The sequence below is a fragment of the Nerophis ophidion genome, linkage group LG01 (assembly GCF_033978795.1).
Source record: "Nerophis ophidion isolate RoL-2023_Sa linkage group LG01, RoL_Noph_v1.0, whole genome shotgun sequence".
Taxonomy (NCBI): domain Eukaryota; kingdom Metazoa; phylum Chordata; class Actinopteri; order Syngnathiformes; family Syngnathidae; genus Nerophis; species Nerophis ophidion.
The window spans coordinates 23,258,450-23,282,702 of NC_084611.1; the positions used below are offsets into that span (position 1 = coordinate 23,258,450).

General features: G+C 38.4%; 1 protein-coding gene across 2 annotated transcripts; it reads right to left on the minus strand.

Moving 5' to 3' along the window:
- Positions 1 to 672: 672 nt before the first annotated feature.
- Positions 673 to 22,613, minus strand: letm2 (leucine zipper-EF-hand containing transmembrane protein 2). 2 transcript variants are annotated; one of them, XR_009806556.1, is made up of 12 exons: positions 22,369 to 22,613; positions 20,733 to 20,800; positions 12,637 to 13,132; positions 11,747 to 11,890; positions 10,187 to 10,321; positions 8,316 to 8,519; positions 7,909 to 8,028; positions 7,654 to 7,773; positions 7,391 to 7,468; positions 7,028 to 7,096; positions 2,275 to 2,389; positions 673 to 1,818 (listed from the first exon to the last, which is right to left on the minus strand). XR_009806556.1 is itself a non-coding variant. In XM_061898731.1 (11 exons), the coding sequence occupies exons 2-11, from the start codon at positions 20,777 to 20,779 to the stop codon at positions 2,333 to 2,335; spliced, it is 1,470 nt and encodes a 489-aa protein (XP_061754715.1). In that variant the 5' UTR covers positions 20,780 to 20,800; positions 22,369 to 22,613; the 3' UTR covers positions 673 to 2,332. The 2 variants fall into 2 exon arrangements, 1 of the variants encoding a protein (XP_061754715.1); XM_061898731.1 differs by having other exon boundaries at positions 673 to 2,389.
- Positions 22,614 to 24,253: the final 1,640 nt, after the last annotated feature.

Consider the following 24,253-nt stretch of genomic DNA (forward strand, 5'->3'; position numbering starts at 1 on the left):
ACATTAGAAGAGATGTATTAGGTCAATGACCCCAAACACATGTCAAAAGTGGTAAAGGAATGGCTAAATCAGGCTAGAATTAAGGTTTTAGAATGGCATTCCCAAAGTATTGACATGTGGATAATGCCGAAGAAACAAGTTCATGTCAGAAAACCAATAAATTCGGCTGAACTGCACCACTTTTGTTAAGAATACTGCTCAAAAATTCAACCAGAAGCTTGTGGATGGCTACCAAAAGCGTCTTATTGCAGTGAAACTTGCCGAAGGACATCCATCCATCCATCTATTTCCTAACGCTTATTCCCTTTGGGGTCGCGGGTGCCTAACTCAGCTACAATCGGACGGAAGACGGGTGCCGAAGAACATGTCACCAAATATTAACATTGCTGTATGTATACTTTTGACCCAGCCGATTTGGTCACATTTTCAGAAGACCCATAATAAATTCATAAAAGAACCAAACTTCATGAATGCTTTTTGTGACCAACAAGTATGTGCTCCAATCATTCTATCACAAAAAAGTAAGAGTTGTAGAAATTATTGGAAACTCAAGACAGTCATGACACTATGTTCTTAACAAGTGTATGTTGAACTTTTGATCGCGACTGTGAACACACACACACACACAATTAGGAGGTATGCAGAAGGTTGTAAGTAAATAGGACACCAGTGTGCAAAGGGTTTTATGATTTTTAATAATTCTGCTCTATTTTCCATGGTAACGTGATGCATTTGTAAAGTGACTGAAAAGCCATGTTGTAAATATGATTTACATTCCCAAAAAGCTGAAACATAACTGTACTCTAGACACAGATTTAGTCAACTGTATGGTTGGATCCAGCAGTTCGCAGTACTATCATATTTAAATCAGGACAACTTGTAGAAGAATACTTCAGGAGCATCACATCACAATGACTCATCTCTCCAAACAGACCACTAGTCTGCAACTCAAGGAATCAAAACATTTCTCATCCAAAAAGTTAACGAACCGCACATATAAGTTGAGCAAATGTGCATGTGGTCTTTTTGAACATGACAGTACTCAACAGTTCATTAAGGATACAATTGGATTAGTGAATGTGAGACATTTGTCCAAAAAGGGAAAATGGGCACTTTGAATATAGTTACCGATACAATAATAAAAACCAAGAAACCAAACAAATTATTTAACTTTAGGCACATTTGTAAAACCAAAAACATGAATCTTCATATGCCCAAAAATATATTTTATCTATGGATTCCACTGCTGGTATGACTAGTCAGGAGATACAAATGCTTTCATCCAGTAATAATTTAAAATTGGATGTATAAGAGTTTGCCAAATCCCTGAAAAGTGCATCAACACAATACATTGTGATAAACTTCATATATTTAAGAGAGTAATGCAGAATAACAACTGTGTTAATTAGTCATATTGTCACACTTTTACATCTTTTTAACGCCCATTAAAAAATAATGTCTTTAATTATTAGTTTGTAGCTTTAAAGATTCTCTTATAAATAGAATTTATTTATGGATGATATCAAGTATGTTCTCTTCAGCTTAATGAAATCTAAGCATCACACTGTTAAAAACACAATACATACTGTATTATGTAGTTAAAAAAAAACAAAAAAAAACCACACAAAGCGTAGTTTGAAGCAGGGGGAAGAAAACTGCACTTTGCCTCAATCTTGTCTGCATGAAAGGAGTTATCTCTCTTCCTTTCTCCCTCTCTAAACACACCAGTCTTATTTCGCCAAGTACTGTTTTGTTCCAGTCAATTACATCAGACTGAATTGTAGGTGAAACTGCAAGTTTGGAGATGGTTCGAGTTCTCTGAGAAAAAAAAGAATAAAAGTGAATCGAAAGTATATTGGAATAGTGGATAACCATTATATTGTAACAGTACTAGGTGAACCAGAAATGCTGACACAGGAAGCTTAATAATGTCATGAGTTTGCACAGCAAACTGTACAAAGCTGCTGCTGCTGTGATGGACATAAATCACAATATACACAACATTTACAAATTTACAGGAGTTGGAGGTGGAGAAGGTCAGGAACAAAAAAGGACCATTGGACCAATTCAATGACTCAAGCTGATTTGCTTAAATGATAGAGGAAGAATACAGAGTATTATGGAGTGGCCGATGTACATCTTGTATCAACTAGTTATTAACATCAATGGCAAAAAGACACTGCGACTACTTAAACTCCACATCAATTAGGAGTTAGAGAGATGTAAACACTTGATAGATGTCAAATGACAGCAGTAACATTGTCATCTCCCTACGTTCTGTTGACGCATGCCTTAATTCATCCCTCCTTTGCAGTCCAGACACTCGAGCTCCTCAGACACCGTTGGCGCTCATCTTGCTCTTCTGGGACAGCTCGGTGGCCGCTTTAGCCTGCCATATAAACAATAAAAAGCTTAGCAACAGTTATTGTGAGTCTTCCCTATGTTATCTTAGAATTCAACCTGAACTTTTCATTGATAGCCCGTCAGCAAAGAGTTAACACCAAAATTAATCCATTAGAAATAATTAAGAAATCAGCAGCAGCTGGTGTGTACAATGAAATTATACGGTCTATACAAACAGGAAAATTAAAGGTTGTCCTTCTGTCAAATGGCACACAATGTTTTCTAGTGTGTGAGAAGATGTGTGTGTGTGTCTTTCTACAGTACCAGCCAACGATTAAAACAGTGGTTCTTAACCTTGTTGGAGGTACCGAACCCCACTAGTTTCATATGCGCATTCACCGAACAATACTTTAGTGAAAAATAAAATGTTTTTTTTTTTTTTCAAATTCAAGAAAAAGTCATGATTTTTTTACTTGTGCACAAAATGAACCGTGCATGAACATCACCTTGTTCAAAGAACAAAACCAACACAGTGCATGAACTCAAAACAAATTACACACCTTACACACATTACCATGAATTGATTCACTTGGACCCCAACTGAAACAAGTTGAAAAACTTATTCGGGTGTTACCATTTAGTGGTCAATTGTACGAATATGTAATGTACTGTGTTAACTGTACTGTTTCATGTAATCTATTCTCTTCCTTTGCAATCTGCTAGTAAAAGTTTCAATCAATCAATCAATCAAAAAACCTGCAAATCAGATGGAAAATTAGAGGGAACATTGTTTGGGGGTATCCATAATACGCCGAACTCAGGTTAAGAACCACTGGATTAAAATCATTAGCACTATGTGTTTTTAATCACTTCATGTGTTCTTCTTAACGAATATACTTCTCATTTTAAATTCAGATCAGTTTGTTGGGTGTAATGGATGGAATTGATGACCTTTACTGTTACACCTGACAAACTTGTCTGAATATAAAAAAATGAACAAAGCAGTGTGTCCAATCATTTCACTGGCACTGTAAATACAACCATTTGTTATTATTCAGAAAAAAAAAAACTAAAGTTAAAGTACCAATGATTGTCACACACACTCTTGGTGTGGCGAAATTATTCTCTGCATTTGACCCATCACCCTTGATCACCCCCTGGAAGGTGAGGAGAGCAGTGGGCAGCAGAAGTGCCACGCCCGGGAATCATTTTTGGTGATTTAACCCCAAATTCCAACCCTTGAAGTCACTGTCCAAATATGCAGGTACATACATGTGTCCTTGTGTCAAGATATTATGTATTGAATATGCATTGTTGTAAATTCTGCTCCAGCCACATTTATAGCCCTCTTTCTGAGTCGGTCTGCAAATTGTTGGAGGGGTTTCCTTTTTATTGCAAATGATACCTTCCCTGCCTAACCTGGTATATCAGGAAAGTACCCAAAAAAACAAAACTGAAACAGTTCCCCCCCCCCAATAAATAATGCAATAATTGGCCTTTAAAGCCCCAGATATTCCTAAGGTAATTCACACGATTTCCAAATCTTGCTGTTTTAATAAAATGTATTATTAATGTTTTATGTTTATAAATCATATATCACTCCCTTATTTTTTTTCCATATACTGTATATACATCAAGTTTCCCTTGTATTCATCATGCAAGGTAAATATCTGACACAGATGATTGTCATCTGTGGGTAACACAAATCACAATACATTATTATTATTATTTGTACATCTGCCGGGGGTTAAGTATAACCTGACTCTCGCCAGATCCTTGATGTTCGTTGAGCTCCACACAAAGGCTCTGTGATCGAGGGCAATGCAAACTGCTTCAAGATAGCAAATAATAACGAACCAACCAGGAACGCTGGACCGGATTTCATAGTTGTGACAAACAGTAGCATGCAGCAAAGAGTTGTGTGCTGACATTGATTCTGCTATTGCAACGGTTTTGTCGAATCTATCGAAAATTAATTATTTGAAAGATGAACAGAGAACTTTTCGCTCTGTTGTTATCTATTGTCGGCTGTTCGGTTTTGGATTTCCCAGCATCGCTCTCATCAGCGTCACGATGATTTCGATGTGAGTGGTTGAAGTAGCACATCATTCAAGATAACGGACAAGTGGGGTATCCAATCACATACACTGATATTTTACAAGGCCCTGCCTTCTGAAATAAAAACTAGTGACTCCTCGGTTTCTAACTTTACCGAGAGCACTTGGAAGCATCACTGTCACATGCAATAAGGTGCACAAGTGAAATGTATACATAACTTTTTCCTAAACTGCCAAATGCAGATTTAGTGAATCTTTACGTTTATTCTCTCACGTAAAATGTGTTGTATTCGATGCAGTTTGCCACTGTCCAGTTGGACCAAACTATTTTGCATGTTTGACGGTTTATTCTTCTTTTTATAACTGACAGACGAAATCATTTTTCAAACTTTACAAAAGCATTGGGGCTTTAGTACACTATCCCTACTTACCCCTTCACATTGACACCCGTGACTGGATTGTCCGTGTTGATGGGCTCACTCTACTTGTTCTGTTTAAAGCTTACATAAATATTCCCACCTCAGGACATTTTAGATAGTACTTTATTTATGCAATCACCTTTTTTATTGCAAATTTCTACGGCGTTACCTTGCCTAGTCAAGGTAATTCGGACTACAGAAAATCCAATCATTTTATGTAGTCGTTCAATATTACAAATAATGCAATGTCTAATGTGTAAGGAGTTCTATTTGTATCTTGATTACGAGGTCGCAAACCAGATTTTCAAGACAGACACATATATTTTGCAAGCACAAACGTTATGTTTTGAAAATAAATTTAACTCAAGCGAAAACGTTTGGGAACTGAGGAAACTAATTGTTGAAGTTTTGAAAGTGGAATTGCATAGTAGAGCTTTAACTTGCACTTACAGATGTAGCGACCAACTGTATTTAGTGACAGTGGTTTTCTGAAGTGTTCCTGAGCCTATGTGGTGATATCCTTTAGAGATTGATGTCGGTTTCTGATACAGTGCCGTCTGAGGGATCGAAGGTCACAGTCATTCAATGTTGGTTTCCGGCCATGCCACTTACCTGGAGTGATTTCTCCAGATTCTCTGAACCTTTTGATGATATTATGGACCGTAGATGTTGAAATCCCTAAATTTTTTGCAATTGCACTTTGAGAAACGTTCTTAAACTGTTTGACTATTTGCTCACGCAGTTGTGGACAAAGGGGTGTACCTCGCTCCATCCCTTCTTGTGAAAGACTGAGCATTTTTTGGGAAGCTGTTTTTATACCCAATTATGGCACCCACCTGTTCCCAATTAGCCATGGGATGTTCCAAATAGGTGTTTGATGAACATTTCTCAACTTTATCAGGATTTATTGCCACCTTTCCCAACTTCTTTGTCACATGTTGCTGGCATCAAATTCTAAAGTAATGATTTGCCAAAAAAAAAAAAGGTTAACAGTTTGAACATCAAATATGTTGTCTTCGTAGGATATTCAACTGAATATGGGTTGAAAATTATTTGCAAATCCATGTATTCCATTTATATTTACATCTAACACAATTTCCCAACTCATATGGAAACAGGGTCTGTACATTAGGTAGAAAATACAATTGTGGATGTGACTTTCTTTCAGGTGCACTCTATAGCCCGGGAATGACGGTAACATTCAGGAATTTGGTATTCTAAGTAGAGCATTTCCATTTTGGCTAAACTGTAATTAGACAGTTAACACAAAACGTAATTAGCATTTTATTACAAGGAATTTAATGATGTCCATAGGCTTCAATGACATTGTAAACTATTTTAATATAAGCGGTAAATATTGTCATATTTCAAATATTTGGACACAGTGCTACAAAAGAGAATGCGTCTCAAAGGTTTTGACTGGTAGTGTATATGGAATGAAAAATATGTTGAACTGACATTTAGATGTCTGTTATGTAATCAACTGCAATCATTGTCCCAAAATAAACAACTGAAGAGAAATTACAAGCTAATATAGCCTTCTCATCTATGGACTGGCAACTTTGGCCACTAAGGGAACCACAGAGCGGAGGTAAAGTTAGGTACAACTTGAATCTGCGTGATAGGGACATGTCTATAAATACCTGCTATATTTGAGATTTCAAACAGACGGCGTGACGCAGTGGGAGAGTCGCCGTGCGCAACCCGAGGGTCCCTGGTTTAATCCCCACCTGGTCACGTCCGTTGTGTCCTGAGCAAGACACTTCACCCTTGCTCCTGATGGGTGCTGGTTAGCGCCTTGCATGGCAGCTCCCTCCATCAGTGTGTGAATGTGTGTGAGAATGGGTACATGTGGAAGTAGTGTCAAAGCGCTTTGAGTACCTTGAAGGTAGAAAAGCGCTATACAAGTACAACCCATTTATCATTTATCAAAGTCACTCTTCGGCGAGTAGACATTTGTTATTATTACACACAGCACTTAAACGATCTCCCACCAACCTCACTGTTTTAGGCTTGTTTTCTTATGTAGAAGGTGCTAAACCCAAAATATTAATAGTGTTCCTAACAGAGCGCCGCAAGTCATGTGAGAAAAATCAAAGCAAGAAAAGACTAGTCTGGTTACCAATTCATCTATCACAATAGTAACTTTTAGATCCAAACGTATGGCAACTATAATTTTTACGTTTTATTGTATTTCTTTCGGCTCACCTGGAGGACTTCAGCAGCAGTCAGAGGTTTGTCTGACATGACAGGAGCGTTGTTCCTTATCGCTTCTGCCTATAAGACAAAGATAATGATACGTGAATAAGAAGAAAAAATAAAAATAAAATACAATACAGTTTAATATCACAATTGTAACTTCTAATTTGGATGATCTAATGTAGTCAAATATGATCCAAATATTACAAACAGTTCACATTGTGATGCAGTTCAATTATAAGCTATTGCAAACTACAAACACATCTATAAATTTAGTAAGTTTTGACAAAATGTTCACACTTTCTCAATATTTTTATTCTTAGTGGTACCAAATGTGGTAGCGTAATGTTTTTGTTATAGGGTGGTACGAACCGGACTGTCTTTAATGATGAACGCAGAGTCTGCCAGCATGTCAGCATTGTTCAAGCTTCCGTCTGCCTCCACCACTTTCTGTGAAAGAATTACACCCATAACTAGTCTGTATGTGCCTTGAAACAAGTAGTGAAAGGGAAACCCAGTGCTGTACGGAATGTACCAATGTACCATAACAACTACACAACATTAAATGCTGTACCCCTTTCTGGAATTTGTGCATTCAAGTGATTAACACTGTAAGGAGCTTGCAAAGTTCTTACCTCAAGCTTGGGTACAGGTGGGATGACTGGGGCCTTGGGTTTGAGGTCAGTCAGGTACATTGCTCTGGAGAGCAGCAGCAGTGATGGAGGAACATTCTCTTTTAGGTGCAGGTCCAGCCACTGGATTTAGAAGACAGAAGCATTGACAGTCTACATTGTACAATCAATGCAATGTTTGGGTGTGTATTTTTAATGAATGTTTAGATGAGTCACATTATAAAAAAGCACTCCGATCTGAGGAAGGGCTTTACTTACCTGTTGCAGTTGCAGTCGTAGCTGCTCAGTGGTGAGTCCCAGAGATCGCATTCCACGGCTGCGACAAGCTGACTGCAGTTCTGACACGCTCATAGCTGCTACACCCTCTGCTAAAATCATCTACACAAAATACATGAGAAACTTTATTATCTCCTTTAGAAATACCAGTATAAAATATTATATATTACATAGTTCTTCAACTGACTGTACATATGTTAAGGATGTATTGCCATAAGAAGTATTCGAAGGCTTCCCTAAGAGTGATTAGTATTTAGAAGTTGACACTGAAACCTCATACCAGCATTGACTGCTTCAGCAAATATGCCTGAAGCATTAGATCACCCATCAGAGAATGGTATGTCTAGGAAAATAACTATTACATTAAGACCTGTCATTTATCTTATCACCTCGTCATCTGACTTGATAGTCCTGAGTTGCATCATCAGCTGAAAGCGCAACAAGTTGTTGGTGCCAATGGGCTGCAGTTCAAGTAGTTTGCACAGGGCCACCAGCTGGGGGCGCTCCAGGTGCTCCAGCGTCAGCTCATCCTCAAACAGCTTGGAGAAACGAACTATATCCTTTGTGGTGGGCTGCTCTCCAGTGCCTCGAACCTAATGAGTACACACGATTTAGTGAACATAATACAAAATAGTGCAGGCAATAGATTATGTATAACGCATTATGATAATCATTATGTATTAGTGATGTTCCTGTCAACATTGCGATCAGATATTTGGCATCAGAGCCGATCAGATTTTGAGTCCCGATGCTATTATTTGACAATAGATCACAGACACTGAAAATGTTTTATAGCGAGTAACTACAGTAAACACAATGACACATTTTATAAACTTTTCTAACTACTAATATTGTTGTAAGTCAGATGATGTATTACATTGAATGCTAGATAGAATGTTTTTAAACAAAATAAAGTGGCTAGTGCACACTAACCAAACAAAAGCAAAAACAGGGGCGGCTTAGCTCGGTCGGTAGAGTGGTCTTGCCAGCATATTGGGAGTTGGAGGTTCAATCCCCACAGACTTTTGTTTACGAGCTCAGATGCATTAAAAAAAGATCCATCTGTGTCGTCATGTCTTTCATAATGATTGTGAGCGATAAGCCAAATTCCAAAAAAGTTCCCCTTTAAAGGCCTACTGAAACCCACTACCACCCACCACGCTGATAGTTTATATATCAATGATGAAATATTAACATTGCAACACATGCCAATACGGCCTTTTTAGTTTACTGAATTGCAATTTTAAATTTCCCCTGACTTTTTTCTTGAAAATGTCGCGTAACGTGACGTCACGGGCTGTTATGAATATGAGCGCTGCGCATACACACAGCTAAAAGTCGTCTGCTTTAACGGCATAATTACACAGTATTTTGGAGCTCTGTGTTGCTGAATCTTTTGCAATTTGTTCAATTAATATTGGAGAAGTCAAAGTAGAAAGACAGAGTTGGGAAGCTTTAGCCTTTAGCCACACAAACACACAGTGACTCCTTGTTTAAAATTCACGGAGGTGAAACTTTCCTATGGATCAGAGCGGACATGGATCCCGACAACATGTCAACCAGCAGGTTTCGGTGAGAAAATTGTGGTTAGAAAGTCGCCACTTACCGGATATCAGCTGAGCTTCTGCCTCCCGTACAGCTGCCGTTGACTTCCCCGAGACACTGCGCAACAACACCCGGCCGTGGACTTACACTTCCGACTATCAGGTACTGTTAAACTCACTAAAACACTAGCAACACAATAGAAAGATAAGGGATTTCCCAGAATTATCCTAGTAAATGTGTCTAAAAACATTTGAATCCGTCTCAATGCAACACGATTGCAATCACGTTTTTTTTTTTTGTTTGTTTTGTTTTTTTCTCTAGTCCGTCGCTATCAATATCCTCAAACACGACTCTTTCATCCTCGCTCAAATTAATGGGGAAATTGACGTTTTCTCGGTCGGAATAGGTGTTTTTGTTGGAGGCTCCCATTAAAATCAATGTGAATATATGAGGAGCCATCAGCTTGTGACATCATCGTCTGCGACTTCCGGTAGAGACAGGGCTTTTCTCCAGTTGCGAACTTTATCGTGGATGTTCTCTACTAAATCCTTTCACCAAAAATATGGCAATATCGCGAAATGATCAAGTATGACACATAGAATGGACCTGCTTCCCCTTTTAAATAAGAAAATCTAATTTCAGCAGGCCTTTAAATGGGGCGAATATCGGCCACAATCCGATTCCATATTAGGGACATCTCTACTATGTACAATACCTGCTGGACGTATGTTGAGAAACGCTGCGTCTCATCTTCCGTGGCTTTGTTCCTACGAGCCATCTCAGCAATGGTCTCTTGGAGAAACTTAGCAAGCTCCAGCTTCGCAGCCAGACCCTTTTTCTGCTTCTCCTCCTGCAGAGTGGAGAACACAAATACAATTTATTTCCTCAAATAGTGACCTCCTCTCAAATTTGACAGCATGCACCTTGGAACTTTTTAATAAACGCCATACTAGCTAATGTTTTAACCTTGTGGTGCCACTAATAGACTAACCCAAAATGTTGAGCCATATTGGACCAAAATGTAAAAAAAAAAAAGTCTCTAGAGCTTATAGAGTGTTAAAATGAAGGCAACACATGGTGTAAGTGTTTATATAATCCAACTCAAATCTTCGTTGACAGAAATGTTAAAATGTAATATTTATTTTAGACATTTTTACAACATTAGAAAACATTAGTTAAAAAAAAGGAGGCTTCTCAGAGGGTGAGATAACTCCTAAACATTACTGGCTTAGAATGGCCAAAGGTAAAGATGTGTGTGTACAAGTTAAAGAAAACAGCTGGCTGTCTTCTTCTAATGGATTCATTACAATCTTTGCATGCTGGGCAACGTTTGCTGTGGTGTATAACGGCGACAATCAACTATGAGAAATGCTGTCTATAATACATACAGATAATATATCATGGGACATGCAAATATTAATTAAATACACAAAGGACACAAGTAAAGTAAATTAAATGCGCTCAAATGACGCATAAGGATGCAATATATACATAAAGCTAGCCTAAACAGCTTGTTAGCATCAATTAGCTTGTAGTCATGCACTTACCAAATATACCTGAATAGCACTCGAAAAAGTCAATGACATCAACAAAGTTCGCCTTTGTGCATTCACTATAAAAATGGGACCCATTACCTCCTTGCTTGACACTCAGTTAGAATTGGGGGTTAAATCACCAAAAATTGTTCTCGGGCACGGCCACCGCTGCTGCCCACTGCTCCCCTCACCTCCCAGGGGGTGAGCAAGAGGATGGGTCAAATGTAGAGGACAAATTTCACCACACTTAGTGTGTGTGACAATCATTGATACTTAATAAAATGGGTGAATACAATTTAATTATGAAACTCCTGTGAATACGCCTGTTGTATCATCATGTTTACACCATAATCATAAAGGCCACGGATAATTTAAAACGTTGTCGTCATCAACTGCAGCTCTGTTTGTGAAACTTTGCTACCATCACGCATGCCATTATAACAGGCTGTGCCTTCAGGGGTCAGGCACCTGCAAGTGGAGGGCTGTTCATATCTCAGATTCACTGAGCTGTGCTAAATATCAGTCGTCACGCTGCTGCTTATACATTCCAAAAGATTATAAGTAATTCTGGGAGGGCACAATCTACTATAACCTCCAGAGAACATTGCTTTGATAAGATCAGTCAGCTGGCTGTAATTCTGACATTACATAATCAAGAGTTCATGCCGGTGTCTCGATGTGCAAGTCTGTCTGTCTGTCTGCGCGTATGCGTGTGTGTGTGTGTGTGTGTGTCAACATGCCTTTTTGGATTCTGTCTCGAAGGTGGAGGGAAGCATCTCTGGGAAGAGCTTGAGAAAGACTGGAAGGAGGAACTCCATGAAGGGCACAATAATGAACACCACAAAGGGCACCAGACGGAAGAGGTCGGCGCAGGTCCTCATCAGCTGTAAACACAAAAACCAACACCACTTTTTACACTGCTCACATGAGGTGTGACGTTATGAACAAGTTGGTAAGTGCAACAGTCTAAAAATAAACAGGATATCTACGCAGCATGAGTTCACAAGAACTCATACATGTGCTGCATAGTCTTACAGTCTTCTCCTGGCTCCATGAAAAGGTCTCCTTGGGTGAACCTTTTCATGCACAACACACTGCATTGCATTATTGACTAGTTGAAACTGTTTTGAGGAAAATCTGTATTTGCTGTGCCTGTGTTTAATTTTTTGGTGCAAACAATAGAAGTTGCAATCTCTTAAAAGGCACTATACTATGTAATACGTAAGAATACTTGAAGGACAACACAACTAAAAGTGATTCACAATTACACGTTACTGTTACCATTAGGACAGAGTAACAGGAAGACTTCATCACATCCCTCTGGAAAACACCATGCAATTTCCTTACTAACATGTACAGTAAATGTGTAAAACATTTCAGTTTTTGCCTTCCAGTAATGCACCAAAAGGAATACTGACAGGAGGGAAACAATGGGCAACTGCTTCTGGAGCAGCCTTTCAGACAATGAAAACAACACAGAGGGCATCTCATGACAAGACAACAGAGCAGTAAAAGATATTTTAAAATCCTGTGAACTGACAATTATTTTAATGTCAGCTATAAACACTGATATAAAATTGACTACTGACTGCTTGATGCATCAATGACTTGTAAGTGCAAGACATCTTACCCGTCTCCTTTCTCTGCGTGTGAGGATCTGTCCATGCAGCAGCCTCCACACCATCCTGCCTGCAACCTTGGTGTCAATGCCAAGCAACCGGAAGCCATTATAGTAATGCTTCATCTCATCAACAATCCTCAGATACAGAGCCTTCTTAACCACAGCCCTCTCCTGGGTTGCAGCATTGATGGATGTCTGCGGCTTTGTTGGTTGGGCTACAGCAGACGCGTTGTCCTTGTTCTCAATTGATGCTACATTCTGGGCAGGGGACGGCGTTTTACTCTCGTCGTGTTTTACGTCTTGGAGCCAAATGCATGAACTGTGCAGAGAGCGGGTAAGGGGGACAGGGCCCAGGTTGTGGCCTCGATAATTGTGGAGCTGTCCATAGTGGGAGTGCCTGAGTGGGTTTGTTGACGCAGAGATGTTGCATGGCGGTTCTATGTGGAGGTAGGCTCGAGAAGACACAGAGCTGCAGCTGTGACGCTTGGATAACAAATATGATCCTCTGTAGACGACAAGAAAAACTGATCAGATAGTATGTAATCGTATAAAGTAGTGAACTTTTCAACAAAGTCTGTAGTTTGTTGACTGGGATGCTCCCTCGTCCTTTATTTTAACTGCTAACTTAGTTAGTGCTCTAATAACATCAATACTAGCTAAAATGTTTTGTCATTTCATTGAATTGAAATGGCTGAGTTGTGTGAGGCACAAACATTGTGTGTTAGATGTGGGAGGTATCACTCCTCTTTATTTTAATTTTGTTTTATATATTTATAGTATTATTTTGTTTCTCCCATATTACTTTGCAGTGTTTCCCCCAGAAAATTTGTGAGTTATAGTGGTGACTCTACAGGAAGAGGGGACCGAGGAAGGGAATGGGTGGGTGAAAGGATCGGTGTAACTCGAGCTGTCGCCATCACGTCTCCACCTCGTCGCTGCCACCACAGCCTGGAGGACTATAGACTACAGACTGCGGTGAAGTCCTTTAAATTGGTTAAAGGATTTCAGTATTAGTATTTTTTTTTTATTTTGAGCACATTTAAAAGGATCACGATAATAATAACCCTGATAATTTTGTCAAAATAACTATTAGAACTTTTCATACCTTGACATTCCTATAATAGACAATTGTAAAGTAATTGTTTCATCAAATAAATTGATGAAAACACACAGACAGGACTTTTTTCTTACATTTTCAACCGTTCAAGACATCGCATAATTAACGTTAATCAGTATAAACAACATAGGTGCAGCCATTTTGGAAGCATGTGTCAAAGGTTTACCGACGACGAGAAGACCTGAGTTGTTCTGAGATTTTCCGAGAGATACACTAGTTGCATCAGGGTCTGGAAGAATGTCAGGTGTTCTGTGAACTTAGGTCAGGTACATGCCCCCTAAATCGGCCAGGTAGGCTAGCATTAAGGCAACACTTTCCTTGACCTTAAAAGGTAAACATTTGAGGCCTGCTGACGCAATATATAGTAAAGTGAATGCATGGTGCAAACTTGTTCTCAATAAAGCAAGGGCTGCCGAATACCCACCTGGAAGGATTGCAATACCTGCTCTTGCAGTTACAGCAATACTGCTAAAAAACACCCAACAAGAGGAAATCAGTGGAGAAAAACAAAGACCAGCCAAAACTTTAATAAATATTGGTCCGGCATATCCCGGGAACACCGGCTGGTTCATCACAAAATAATGGGAAACTGTGTAAAAATATACGGGGACATGCAGCACTGAGCCCCTCTCAGGGCTCGAATTTAACCACGACAACTGCCGCGACTGCCCTCGTCTTTCGTCGTAATGCCCAAAAAATTGACCAACATTTGTGGAAAGAACATGTCGTGACCGCACTTGACTTGATACTTGTTAATGGACAAGGGATGTAACAGTAAACGGTACAATGATAATTTGTGATAAAATTCCAGACGGTTAGTAATACCGTCAATTTTTTTCATTACAGGAACACAGTCATTTATTAATGCATTTTAGGCAACAGGAAGTCAGACGCATGCGTACTAGCATCGTTTAGCTTGATAATCAGGGCGGACAAGCTACACGCACTAAGCTGCAGATTTCCCCTCGGAGTAAATGAAGCCAAGTGCTTGATTTAACGTAATTTTACCTCGCTTACCGCTGTGCGTTTAAGAGCGTACGGCTGTGTTTAGACGGAGAGAGGTGTGGACAATATTGGAGACAGACGCACTCGTCCCCACACTAAAAGTAAACAGCGAAGGAGAATACATGTGAACATCGTCACTACTTGTTTATAAAGAATTTAGTTTGTTTACTGGGGTGTTCACTCCTTTATTTAACTGCAAACTGTATCAGTGTTCAAATAACATAAATACTAGGTAAAATGTTTTGTCATCTCAACAAACTGAACGAAGGCTGTGAAGATTCTGTATTCGGTATCATTCCGGGTTTTCTTTTGTTGGCCAAACTGTTGTACTGAAACACTAGGGAGAACAACAAAGCCTGTTTATTAAACTTCATCTTCATGTAAAGGACAAGGGGTCATGAAAAAGACAAGGGGTAGAAAATGGATGGATGGATAGCCTAACTGCTTTGTGTTTTATTTTGACATCAATGTTTTTTACATTACTTGCATTTTTTTCATGTCACAAAAGGTATTACTTCAAACATCATTCATGTGAAACAGCATTTTGTTAATGTTTTATTGTGTATAGTAAATTCCTGATATGATATTTCTGCTCAAACTCTTAATGGATCTGTCTCAATAAAGCATCTACATGTACATAATTTAAAAACATAAATAATTTAAAAAAAAAAAACCTCCCTCTGTCAAAATAGAGATAAAGGCCTCATGTAATGACAAAAATTTTGAAAATTATCAAAGAATTAAAAAATAATATTTGTCTTTAGATGTATGGATAACGTTTATCTATAGCCTTTTTATTAGACATTACAAATGACATAATGGTATTATGTTCACACCCCAACACTGCTTTACCTAACAATCAGTAATCATTATTTCAAAATTGATAACAATAATCCTAATTAATACTTTGGCCATGACTGACAGCCCTAGATCTCATACATGAACAAAATTTTTATCTATATGGACAAAAAGTGCAGTTACGTCTTCTGGCCATCAGGTGCCATCTTTATAAATAATTGTGTGTGCGTGTGTGTGCAGAAAATAATGTTAGCCTTGGTGCCCTAAAACATGAGCCCTCCTTTAAGGCAACACTTGCCTTGACCTTAAAAGTTAAAATTCGCAGCCTGCCCATTATGGGGATGTGTCCTGCTGCTGCAGGTGCCCACGAGAGGGCTCCACAATTCCAGAGACACCTGCAGTTATCCTACTCATCACCAAAATATGGAAAACTGCATAAAAATAGGCCGACGACATGCAGCACTGAGCCCAGTTATGGGGATGTGTCCTGGTGCCGCAGGTGCCCACTAGAGGGCTCCAAAACCCCGGAAACAGCTGCTGGTCTCCTCAGCATTGCTGGAGGGTTTTGGACCAATTTTGGATGAGCAAGTGGTAATCTAGTGCTCTATTTTCCTATATTTTGTGTGTCAACGTGCGTTACCGAAAGTCTGCAACAAAATACAAACTCGAGGATCCTTCGATGCAACTTCAGACTGTCCACAAACAGCTCTTGTGCACCAGTTAGTGCACTTTCAGAGGGGAGGAGACTGGGAGGGACTATCAGCAAGGTGCACAGTGTGGGGGTCGTGATTTAAAGTTGGAATTCTGCCTGGTGACACAAGATTCAAGTACCCCTGCTTTAGGTATCATTATCAGGTATCATTATTAAGTATTAGAACGGGGCTTAACAAGTTACACACAGAGAGCAAGCAGAAGCAGGTGTGCTAGCTGCTAAATTAGATTGAAACAACGGAAGAAATAAGTACAAATAAGTGTAGAAGGAACTGTCTTACAACAGCAGAACACAAGCAGCTATTAACAGAAAATTAACAGTTGGATTAATAAGAGTTACAGAAAGAATGATATAACAGCTGTTAACTGTGTCTGCATTGTCACAGCCAGAAGTGCACAACACATAGGGAGAGCGGATCCATTGATAAATTGTTGGTGTCAACGCCAAGGGTAATATAGTATATGATAGATACTGTATTAGACTGATTAGGTCTAAATATGTATGTCCTTAAAATATTGTTTTTGTTTTATAATGTTTACAGATTTAAGTAATAATTCATTGGACACAGGATGGACTGAGGGCAAAAGGGATTTCAATGCATAACATTTAGTTATTGAGTACTATTGACTTTGTTTTGCTAAAACAATCGTATGCAATAAATGAGAATAAGATACTTGTTAAAATATTGTGTGACATTGTTAAAATGTCAATTGCACTCACCTTTAATACATACATTTTTTTTAATTAAAGCATCAATAAATAACTTTTCAACCGTCATAATATATTTTCATAACATTTGTTTGTTTCTGCCATACTACTTTGTTTATATTGTTTCTGTTACTTTCATATGCATGCACATTCAATTTCTACTTAAGATACATGAAACAGAGTTATTATCAACAACAATGTTTCTTTTTCAAAAGAAAATCATTTTGAATATGTGTCTTTTTTTTTTTAATAAAACTTGGTAATAGGATTTAATTTAAAAAAAATATTTAACATTTTTTAGCTCATTTAAAAATACCACAATAATGGTAACCATGATAACCATGCCATCCCTTGTTACCACATATGTCAAAAGCATTTTTTTTCCATCTATTGCATATACATTCAAACAAGGGATATAATGATATAAAAATGTTATTTAACGGTTATTGGATAAAATCATAACGGTTATCATAGCCAAAGAGCCTCTTGAAAATGGAGCTGTTGCTCTAGTACAGGGGTGTCCAAAATGCGGCCATTTGCAGCCCGCAGGTAATTTTTAACGGCTCCAAGGCACATTCTAAAAATAGGACATAAAATAAAACAAAACAAGTGGTATAAAAGAGCAAACAGGTAAAATGTAACAAAAAATATTGCAATGTTGACTCTAGTAACACAAAGCTGCCATGCAGGGTGTTTCTTTCTTTAAAAAATAATATTGAGTCAAAATCAATGTCATTGTGAATTATTGACCTGTTCAAGGCTCCAATTACGTCACATTAAATATTGCACTTTAAAATATTTTTGGGGAAAATGTTGCATACTTTAGGTTTGCCATATAAAAAAACTACACTGTTTTTTTAAAAGAAGGTCCTAAAACAAACAAACAAAAAACATGAACAACAATAAAACTTATAACTGACTGATGGATCTGAAGTTGATCTCAAGATTATTGTGTTAAAAGTAAAACATATATATAATTTATTTTTTAACACTTTATTGAGTAGGACCTTTGTTGATCCCCAAAATTTTAGTGGGCATTTTTTTTTTTTTTTTAAGTGTCATTGCTCAAAAACATAATTAAAATCAATGTTGTTATGAGTGATTGACCTTTTTAAGGCTCCAATATTATATAATCTCAAATATTCCACTTAGAATTTTCATTGGGTGAAAATATTGCATATTTTGTGTTTTTTCCATTTAAAAAATTTGATTTTCTTTGACAAAAAGGGCATACAGCTTAAATCTTTAAAAACCTTATATTGACAGACCAAATGATGATCAAGAGATTTAAACCTTGAATAATAATAATAATAATAATAATAATACTAATATCAAAAATAATAATACTAATAATACTAAATAATGACATATGTTTTGACCAAAACTCGTTGGGGTCCCCGGGATCAAGCCTGAGTGGAGGCCTAAATGTATATTTTTTATACATATACTGTATTGGTTTTTGAAATAAAAAATGCATTTGATTTTTCAGTGTGCGGCCCTCAGTGGAAAAAGTTTGGACATCCCTGCTCTAGTACAAACATAAGCTTTGCTTTCAAACAGACACACTCTTTTAAATCTTAGCTGTATGTTGTTGAGCAACATTATAGAAGTAAACTTAGTTATATAACATCTACCTCCCTGCATCTCTCAAACTTTAATCCTGAACCACACCTGCACCTTTCAAAAAAGCTGTCCCTGGTTTTATTGTATATGTAACTTTTACACACACGTACACATTTATTATAAAAGCAACTGCTTGAACATAGCAAATAGGGCTGGGCGATATGGCCTTTTTTTTAATATCGCAACATTTTTAGGCCATACTGCGATATACGATATATATTACGATATTTTGCCTTGGCCTTGAATGAACACTTGATGCATATAATCACAGCACTATGATGATTCTATGTGTCTACATTAAAACATTCTTCTTCATACTGCATTAATATATGCTACTTTTAAACTTTCATGCAGAGAGGGAAATCACAACTAAGTCAATTGACCAAAAGTGTATTTATTAAAGTTCTTAAGCAATAGCACAAACATTCATGTCATTTCCAAAACAGAAAGTGCAAGATTGTCAAACACATTTTAAGTGTCATATACAAATGAGCTGCGTAATAGGAAATCAAATAGTATTCAGCCTTCACTGTGTGGTAGGTTACTCCAAACATTATGAAATTCTCTTCATTCTCTAGCGAGTGACTTTTCAAATGATGCTACATATTAGCAGTGATGCTACTTTTTATAGCAACGCTTTTGCCCCAAACTTGACAAATTACGGTTGTCTGTTCGACATATTCCCACTTGAAGCCGAACCACCGCCAGACGATGGACCCCCTGCTGTTTTTATTGGGAATTAGGTCTTCCTTCATTTGTTACCAGATCCGCACCTTCTTTCTCGTACGGCTACGTTAGCATCACAGCTAACGTTACCCAGTCTGCTACCTTTCTGCTGGGCGAGGGCGTATACGTATGTGACGTATGACGAGACAGTAACTGACGTGTGTAAGAGGGTGCGTGCGCCTGCTTGTCTGTGAGAAGGAGAGACAGGAAAGAGAGACAAGAGCCTGTAGTGTAATGCCTGCAGCCAAAAGCAACTGCGTGAGAACGTATACTCAAATATTATCCATCCATTTTTTACCACTTATTCCCTTTGGGGTCGCTGGTGCCTATCTCAGCTACAATCCGGCAGAAGGCGTGTACACCCTGGACAAGTCGCCACCTCATCGCAGTACTCGAATATTACGATATAGACATTTTTTATATCGCACAGAGACAAACCCGCGATATATACCGTGTATATCGATATATTGTGCAGCCGTAATAGCAAATATAAATTCAACCATAATGAAAATAGTGATTTTTTTTTGCGCAGAAGAAACATGGCTAACGTTAGCTGAGCCAGGTCGAGTTGCTTTTAGCTGCGTGCATTACACAACAGGCATTTCTCAGTCTAACAGATACGGAAAACAAGCCCGCCTTCTAACATACATCACATACTCTCGCCGAGCAGAGAGAGAGAGATGGTGCGAAACTTATCACAAATGGAGGAAGAACAATAAATGCCCAAAATAAAGAACAGGGGGTCCATCATCTGGCGGTGGTTTGGCTCGAAGATATTCAGCAGACAACAGCAATATACTGTTCAATGTATATACTATGATGTGTGATGACTGTATTATGCTGATAGTATATATTTGTATCATGAATTGATTAACGTGGACCCCGACTTAAACAAGTTGAAAAACTTACTCGGGTGTTACCATTTAGTGGTCAATTAGATGGAATATGTACTGTACTGTGCAATCTACTAAAAAAAGTATCAATCAATCAATGCAAAGTATGCAGCAGAAGTGTTACTACAAAAAGGTAGCAGCACTATTAATTTGTTCTTTTATTTAAAAAGTCACCCGTGAGAGAATGAAGAGTATTTAATAAATACAGTTTTGGTCAATTGACTTAGTTGTGATTTCCCTCTCTGCATGAAAGTTTAAAAGTAGCATATATTAATGCAGTATGAAGAAGAATGTTTTAATGTGGACACATAGAATCATCATACTGCTGTGATTACATGCATCAAGTGTTCATTCAAGGCCAAGGAAAAAAATCGAAAAATATATCGTATATCGCAATATGGCATAAAAATATCGCAATATTAATAAAAGCCAATATCGCCCAGCCCTACTTTAAAACATATATTTGTTGAATGTTGGGACACGTTCCGCGTTGACTTGTGGTGCAAAAAAGGTACAAACTTACCTGGATCTTGTCACCGCAAAGAGCACCTGGTGGCTGAAGACTGCCATTGCAGGGGTGGTGGACGGTCACTGTACGGGGTCAGGAGCATGAGAGGTCTCTTATTACAACTGCTTTAAACGTAAAACCACTGACAGTATTTCACATGTACTGCTGATTGCTATGGCAAAATGACTTAGAGGCCTACTGAAACCCACTACTACCCACCACGCAGTCTGATAGTTTATATATCAATGATAAAATATTAACATTGCAACACATGCCAATAGGGCCTTTTTAAGTTTACTTAATTGCATTTTTAAATTTCCCGGGAGTTTCGTTTTGAAAACGTCGTGTAATGATGACGTGTACGCAAGACGGCACGGGTTTTTAGGAAATATGAGCGCTGCACACACACACAACTAAAAGTAGTCTGCTTTAACCACATAATTACACAGTATTTTGGAGATCTGTGTTGCTGAATATTAAGTTAAAATAGAAAGTTGGATATGGGAAGCTTTAGCCTTTAGCCACACAAACACACAGTGATTCCTTGTTTAAAATTCCTGGAGGTGAAACTTTACTATGGATCAGAGCGCGGTCAAGCGAACATGAATCACGACGGAATGTCAACCAGCAGGTTTCGGTGAGAAAATTGTGGTAAAAAGTCGCTTCTTACAGGAGATCAGCTGAGCTTGTGCCGTCCATAGCTGCCATCGACTCCCCTGAGACACTGGCGTCAAGACACCCGTGGAGACACACCTCCGACTACCAGGTACTGTTAAACTCACTAAAACACTAGCAACACAATAGAAAGACAAGGGATTTCCCAGAATTATCCTAGTAAATGTGTCTAAACAAATCTGAATCCGTCCCAATGCAATCACGTTTTTTTATTTTTTTTTTATAGTCCATTGCTATCAATATCCTCAAACACAAATCTTTCATCCTCGCTCAAATTAATGGGGAAATTGTAGTTTTTTCGGTCCTAATAGTACTTTTTGTTGGAGGCTCCCATTAAAATCAATGTGAATATGTGAGGAGCCCCCCACACTTGTGACGTCATCGTCCGCGACTTCCGGTAAAGGCAGGGCTCTTTTGTCAGCACCAAAGGTTGCGAACTTTATTGTGGATGTTCTCTACTAAATCCTTTCAGCAAAAATATGGCAATATCGCGAAATGATCAAGTATGACACATAGAATGGACCTGCTATCCCCGTTTAAATAAGAAAATCTCATTTCAGTAGGCCTTTGACGCTACCTGGCGATAAACTCGATTGGCATAACAGTACACATAGCAAGGCACGTTGCCAATCAGTATGGATTTGACAGTAAAAGTTCTTAATATTACAATAAATAAATAGTGTAAACGTACAATATAGCAGACTACTGTGTCTTGTTACGCAAATAACTTGGACTCAACGGTAAAGTTGCCGGGAAATAATTTTAAAACATAATTATTATTATTTTTTACGCAACGGTCACCTGATATTTGTAGATTGTCGAATACAATTTTAATCAACTGTTTTCGGATTTATTTTCAACTATCTTTAAAACGCATAGTCTATCATCAAATAGTAATAGCCAGGGACAGTCTTTAGTCGGCAGCTAGTCTTGCTAGCTTTGCTAAGCTAGCGCTATAAATGGCGAGCTCACTAACCTCCAGCGTCAATGACCCAGCGATGGCTGCTGACTGGGCGTTAAAAGGCTTCTTGGTGAGGCGTGAGACACATAATCCATCTTCAACACACATCCATTGTACACAGGGACCACAAATTCATCGGCCGAAGTGGTGCTGAATCCATTAATCGCTTTACAGTCGTCGTGTTTTCCTCCACCGTCTTCGTGTGAATCGTTGCAGCCGACGCCAGCTACTGCGTCGCATTCATTGGCTGTGAGCTGAGCTCTTCTGACCATGCGTCAATGTTGTGCGTTTTACGAGCCGAAGATCGTTGGTGTTGCGTGTGATGCTCACCACTCCTGAAAAAAACGCAGGGAGGCTTCACATTCTTCAAGACAGGGAGGATTTAGGGCTGGGCGATATTTGCTTTTACTAATATCTCAAATATTTATGCCATATCGCGATATACGATATACATGTCGATATTTTGCCTTAGCCTTGAATGAACATTTAATGCATATAATCACAGCAGTATGATGATTCGATATGTGTCTGCATTAAAACATTCTTCTTCATACTGCATTAATATGTGCTCATTTTAAAGGCCTACTGAAATGATATTTTATTATTTAAACGGGGATAGCAGGTCCATTCTATGTGTCATACTCGATCATTTCGCGATATTGCCATATTTTTGCTGAAAGGATTTAGTAGAGAACATCCATGATAAAGTTCGCAACTTTTGCTTGCTAACAGAAAAGCCCTGCCTCTACCGGAAGTCGCAGACGATGACGTCACATGTTGATGGCTCCTCACATCTTCACATTGTTTTTAATGGGAGCCTCCAACAAAAAGTGCTATCTGCACCGAGAAAACAACAATTTCCCCATTAATTTGAGCGAGGATGAAAGATTTGTGTTTGAGGATATTGATAGCGACGGAAAAGAAAGAAAAAAAACGCGATTGCATTGGGACGGATTCAGATGTTTTAAGACAAATTTACTAGGATAATTCTGGGAAATCCCTTATCTTTCTATTGTGTTGCTAGTGTTTTAGTGAGTTTAACAGTACCTGATAGTCGGAGGTGTGTGTCCACGCGTGTGTTGACGTGCAGTGTCTCAGGGGAGTCGACGGCAGCTTTATGAGCGGCACAAGCTCAGCTGATCTCCGGTGAGAAGCGACTTTTTACCACAATTTTCTCACCGAAACCTGCTGGTTGACATTCGGTCGGGATCCATGTTCGCTGGGCTCCATAGTAAAATTTCACCTCCGTGAATTTTAAACAAGGAATCACTGTGTGTTTGTGTGGCTAAAGGCTAAAGCTTCCCAACTCCATCTTTGTACTTTGACTTCTCCAATATTAATTGAACAAATTGCAAAGGATTCAGCAACACAGAGCTCCAAAAAATAACTCAAAATAAGTTACGACATGATGTGACAGGTCGTGACAGTACACCTACTTTGAGACAAGAGCTATAATGATGCATGCTTGGTTATGGTTTAAAGCAGTGGTCTGCGGGACCAATTTTTTTTTTTTTTTTTCTTTGTCATGAAAAAGGGACGTTTTGTCATGAAAAAGGGAGCTTTTTGTGGTTGGTGCACTAAGTGTATATTGTGTTTTTTATGTTGATTTAATAAAAATAAAAAATAAATAAATATATATATATATAATAAAAATGAATAAAAGTCGTATACAACACATGCGTGAACAACTTTTTATTGTCAATATTGGCTCCATTTTTTATTGTGTACTGCTGATGGTGTGCCTCCAGGTTTTTTTTTAAAGAAAAAAATGTGCCTTGGCTCAAAAAAGGTTGAAAAATACTGGATAGGGAACGACACAACAGGATCTTTTTAAAAAGCTGGCATATTTACATTCTGCCAAGGAAGCATGAGTTTTTCATTTGGCACAAAATACATTTAA